The sequence below is a fragment of the Nelumbo lutea genome, chromosome 1, assembly GCF_056320005.1.
Source record: "Nelumbo lutea isolate HS-2025 chromosome 1, American lotus-T2T, whole genome shotgun sequence".
In the NCBI taxonomy this organism is placed as follows: domain Eukaryota; kingdom Viridiplantae; phylum Streptophyta; class Magnoliopsida; order Proteales; family Nelumbonaceae; genus Nelumbo; species Nelumbo lutea.
In genome coordinates this window covers 91,543,256-91,548,498 of record NC_142684.1, presented here as the reverse complement: position 1 = coordinate 91,548,498, position 5,243 = coordinate 91,543,256, and the positions used below count along the sequence as shown (strand labels likewise).

Sequence of the window (5,243 nt, the reverse complement as noted above, 5' to 3'; positions counted from 1 at the left end):
AGAAATGATCCATATAATTAAGAGAGCCAACTAAAACTTCTCATTTCATTGCTTAACTAATCAAATAATATGGAAGACTGATGCACATAGAATAGAGAACTATGCTGTTCATATTGAGATTATTTTTGGGAAATAGATTAAATGCAAAGCTAACATGTACACATCTAATCAAAACCGAAGTACCAAACAGGTATCAAACTGCAAATACTGAATACAAGTAACACCAATTGGAGCTTTCTTCCCCCTGGACATCCATGATGTGCCCTTAATAGAGAAATATGCAGTTGATATAGAGATTATTTTTGGGAAATGGTCTAAATCCAAACTAACATGTAGACATCCAGTCATAACCAAACAGGTATCAAACTGCAAAGTACTGAATACAAGTAATATCAATTGGAATTTTCTTCCCCTTGGACATCGATGATGTGCCCTCATCATACTAATATAAGATAATTTATTGATTTCACAAATAAAAAATAACAATGTTATTTGTTAAAATAGCTACAGGCACAGATTTGATATTCATGTCTCCTGGCAAGCCTGACACAGTGACAATACCAATTTAGTTGGATTTAATATGTTGCATTTGGCTTTTTTTGATTAGTAACAAAAAACCAAAGGTGATGTAATTAATAAGTAATAGATAAGAGGTATATCCTACATCTAATTAGATCATATGAGAGGGCCAAGGCAGCAGCCACAGACAAGGCACGTTAAAACAACTAAAAGATGACTGATGAAGGTAAGTAAAATTCTCTCTTGCTAGGCTATTTGTCACAGAAATTTCTGTAGGGGTCTATCTGAATGAGCTGTTAAGCTTGAGGCCAGCCATCTAGCTTCATGTGGTTTTCCCAAAAAGGAGGCGGGCGGGGTAAAAGGTGTTGTATCAACAATTTTTTTTCTCAAGGGTGCAAATCAGGTACCCGATGTCGACCTGGCAATCAGTTGAATCGTGTCAGGTTGAGTCAGATCAAGGCATTTTTGAGGTCATTTCAGGTGGGGTCATCTTTCGGTTGGGTCAGAAAAGGCTAGATCCTAACCCTAAATATTCAGGTTAGGGTTGACCTACGGGTCAGATGGGTCAATGGTTCAACCACCTGGGCCAGATGATCTTTGACCATGTCAATGGTTTTTACCAAAAATACAGGTTTAAATATTTAGTTGCCCAGATCAAATGGTTTGAACGGTTCAACTGTCCAGGTCAACTTCAGTTTGAAAATGTTGGTATGCAAATGGGTGACCCAATGGTGACTAGACCTGTTCATGGGCTGGGTGGCCCGACGGCCCGGCCCTCGGACGAGCTTGAACAAGTTTTTTGGCCTGTGGGCTTAACCTCGGGCCAAAAAGCCCGACCCGCATAAAATTCGAGCCAGGCTCAGGCTTTGCCAAAATAGCCCGGCCCGAGCCTGACCCGACCCGACCTATAGTTAAAACTAAGTAAAAACCCTATGTGATGTTCATTTGAATAATTTTTTTGATTTAAGAAGGTTGTTGATTCACTTGTAGGCCCATTGTTCATTTAAATAGGGGAAAAAACATCTGAATTAAAATAGATATTTTTATTTGAATAGGGAAAAATTCGAATTTCTTTTCTTAGGTCGGGCTTCGGGCTTTTTACCAGGGTCGGGCTCGGGCCCAAGTTGTAGGCCCGTTGGTCGGGCCGGGCTCGGGCTCGGGCCTAACATTTTTCTGTTAATAAAGAGTAAAAGCCCGGCCCGAGCCCGGCCCGGCCCATGAACAGGTCTAATGGTGACCTATGACCCAACCCAACCCGATCCGAATTCTTTTTGGATCAGGTCGGGTCCAGTGACTCCAGTCAGACTGGCTTTGGGTTGCTGCATAGGGGACCCTAGCCCGCTTCTTTCAGGATGGGTTAACTTTTTGCAAGTGTAAACCCTATATGAAGAATTTCCACAGCATTAAGTCTGGGCCTTGGGTTGGGCCCCCTTCAAAATTTAACAAATCCTCAAGACCTCAACCCAACAGGCTCAATATGCAATCCTATTTTTCTTTCTACAACTACAAGGCATATAGATCAAATTTCCAAGAGATGTAAAGGGAATCACAAAACAAAGGAAAACATGGCCATATAGAAACTTGAGATAGATACTATGAAGGTCACTTATGAGGCTTCTTGGTTGTAGAAGTAAAGAATGAAAGTGTCTCCAAGAATGAAACATCATCCACCCACTTGTCGTGTTGCAATGCTATTACTTATATTTCACATTAGGCTCTTGTTTTCAAAAGGTTGGTATCAACCAACCACATGTTTGCACTAAAGGGTTTGCTCATCTCCACATCCTTGACCAAAAAAGCAATTAAAAATAGTTTATCAGAGTTTCATCACTGGAATAGATACTTGCACTGATAATCCAAATCTTATGAGTTAGTCGGTAAGCCAAAAAATTTTCCAAGTACTAGAATCACACTCAGCCCGGAGAACAGTCGAGAATGTAAAATTGTTCTTACTTGCACCTGCTCTCCCCATTTCCTTGAAGATATCAAGGACTTCATCAAACTGCCCCTCTCTACTGTAGCCAGTAGTTATGTCATTCCAAAGCACAGTGTCACGACGATTAGCTCCACCAAAGACAAATCGTGCATCTTCTAGGCATTTGAACTTCCGATAGAAATTGATGAGAGAGCTGCAGAAAAACAAATCCTTGTGATACCCGACCTTAAATATCCACCCATGTATTTGTTTCCCCAGTCCAAATTCCCCAATGTGGACGCATGCCTTGAGGATGCTGACAATAATCAAATCAGTGAACTCCAACCCACTTCCCTGTTGCATTTCCAGGAACAAGCTTATCGCTTCTTTACAGTCACCATGGTTCACATAACCAGCAATTAGCGTTGCCCACGAGATGGAGTCTCTAATTGTCATTTTATCGAAGACCTTACGAGCATCATCTAAACGACTGCACGCCACGTACATCAGAAGTAGGCGGTTAGCTAAGGGTAAACCTGGGCGGAAGCCACTTCGGTTCATGTGGGCGTGCACCTCAGCACCTCTAGTCGCGTCTCTGGCATCTGTACATTCTTTTAAGAGAGAGGCATAGATATCGGCTGGTATGCGGAGATGCAGGCTATCCATCAGGCATAAAACGTCGGTGGTGGTGGTAGTAGTGCTCCTACTCCGGTGCTGGTTTAATTTGATCTCGACGTTGGATGGGGAGGGGATCTTCCGACTGGGGCGTTGAATCGCTGGGTATTGAATTGGAGTGGTTGGTGGAATACTGCTTCTCTGCAAGCAACAACTACATACACACTTGGAAGGAAGCCATGGGATAACTTTCAAAGATGTTGGGATAATTGCCATTTTATTTTGAGATTATAGAGTTTTAGCGAATTAAATCTCTTTGTGTCTCCGAAGGAGACCCAAAAATCCGAGTTCGGCAAACTTATGGACCAGGCCGCCACAGAAAAATTTATCTGCGGAAGCAACCTACAACGTACATAAATAGAAGCCAAATTTAAACTTTCTGATAATTGTTTAAAATCTCTTTTTTTCGTCGCACTTTGTTACATGTGACATTACGTGACTAATTGGGAAAAGTTCAAATTCTGAATTATAGCCACCATAATCTACTAGTAGTCCCCTGTCCGTGAAGGTCCAGATTTATTCCCTGTACGGTCAAACTAAAGAATTCTAAGTTGGGCTGATTCATCATCCTCGACCTTAAGACTAAGAGCAGAGCAACGAGACACGGACCGCGAGGTCGACCCGCTTATGCTCTCTGTTATCTGTTATTTACAGCAGCCCAGATATTGCTCCCTACAAACCCGGTTCCTACGATGGACACCGTCCTGACCGTCACTGGGCCTTGCATCAGTGGTCCACTTCCATTTCTAGAAAAGGTGAGCATTTCTCCACCACCTCTTCTTCTTCTTGCTCTTTTTCTCATTCCCTCTCTCTGGATCCCCTCTAAAACCATGCAAGAGATCTCTAACAAAATGAAACTCCAAGAAATTATACAAAAATACCACCAAAACAAATAGAGATCCCAATAAATGGTGCGAAATCGGTATCGGCAACGCCGCTTGCAGCAAAAGTTCCAAAGCGAAAACAGGAACCTCTGTTGAATTCCGGAACTCCATAGCCAAACTACCACCAAAACAAATAGAGATCCCAATACATAGTGCAAAATCGGTATCAGCAACGCCACTTGCAGCAGAAGTTCCACGGCGGAAATAGGGACCTCTGTTGAATTCCGGAACTCCATAGCCACCTCGAAAGATCACGAGAACTCAAAACATGAAAATCCCAGATTTCTAATTTGTTGGGTCTGGTTTACCCACTCTTGCTTTTCTGATTTGGGTTTCTTGCAATTCTGGTGCCGGGACCCCTCTCTCTCTCTCTCAAGAGGTATCTTTCTTTCCCTCTCATTCCCGATCTCTTCTTTCACAATGGTGTCAATGCTGAACACCCTTTGAAGAAACCGGAAGTTCCTCTGGTAGTTGTATCTAAGCTCTGGATCAATTTCTGCAAGCAACTTGTTATCGTCTTCAGTGGATTTCGAAGAGAGAGAATTCTTACGAGGGACGAGATACATGGTAGGAGTCATCCCCGGCTGGTTTGTGAGCAGTAATCTAGAAGTATCACTTGAGTTGACTCGGGAAGTCAAAAACAGGAGACCCATTGTCGTTGGAATTCTTGAGCCCAACCTTGTTGTCATCCCTTCAATGGTGATGGTTTCATTCTCACTGCACGCCTCCTTTGTCGAATTCGTCAGGCTTCTAACTCTGTACGACAACCTCGCTGTGATCGGAAATACAGCGTCGCTGCTCCTCCAAAATGAGACATAAAGAAGAGATGGTGAAAACGACAATGATCATATAAACCGGGAACTAGCGAAGTCCAAGAAGAGCAACAATTGAGTTTCTGAAGAACATGAAAAACCCCGTGGGCAAATTCAACATTTTAGTTTTTTCCGTTACCATTTAACATGCAACAATTCTTAGAAATAGTAGAGATACTTTTAAGACAATTCTTATATAGTACCCTATCCCCCAAACCCATAAATTGCCCCAATCCGTTACAATCACTAGAGTAGATCATTCTGATTCTGATCCCTATTTTAATTATGAACCAAACATATCCTAATTATATCTTCTATGTTTAAAAGAAAATTTGGATTTTCTCCTCATTGAACATTCCTCACATCATTTAGAGCTGCACATGTGGAACATCTTGTAATTGTAAGTTATCAATCATGCAGAGATGTTTCTAATGCACA

At 42.0% G+C, this 5,243-nt stretch overlaps 1 protein-coding gene across 1 annotated transcript; it reads right to left on the bottom strand.

Moving 5' to 3' along the window:
* Positions 1 to 2,389: 2,389 nt before the first annotated feature.
* On the bottom strand, positions 2,390 to 4,875 carry LOC148876110 (Tetratricopeptide repeat (TPR)-like superfamily protein). Its single transcript, XM_088966397.1, has one exon. It carries the CDS (start codon positions 3,323 to 3,325, stop codon positions 2,390 to 2,392), a length of 936 nt encoding a protein of 311 aa, XP_088822523.1. The 5' UTR covers positions 3,326 to 4,875.
* Between the last annotated feature and the right edge of the window lie 368 nt (positions 4,876 to 5,243).

What these genes read in the sequence shown, in the direction of transcription:
- LOC148876110 (XM_088966397.1), bottom strand. Translation starts at nt 3,325, where the DNA reads ATGGCAATTATCCCAACATCTTTGAAAGTTATCCCATGGCTTCCTTCC.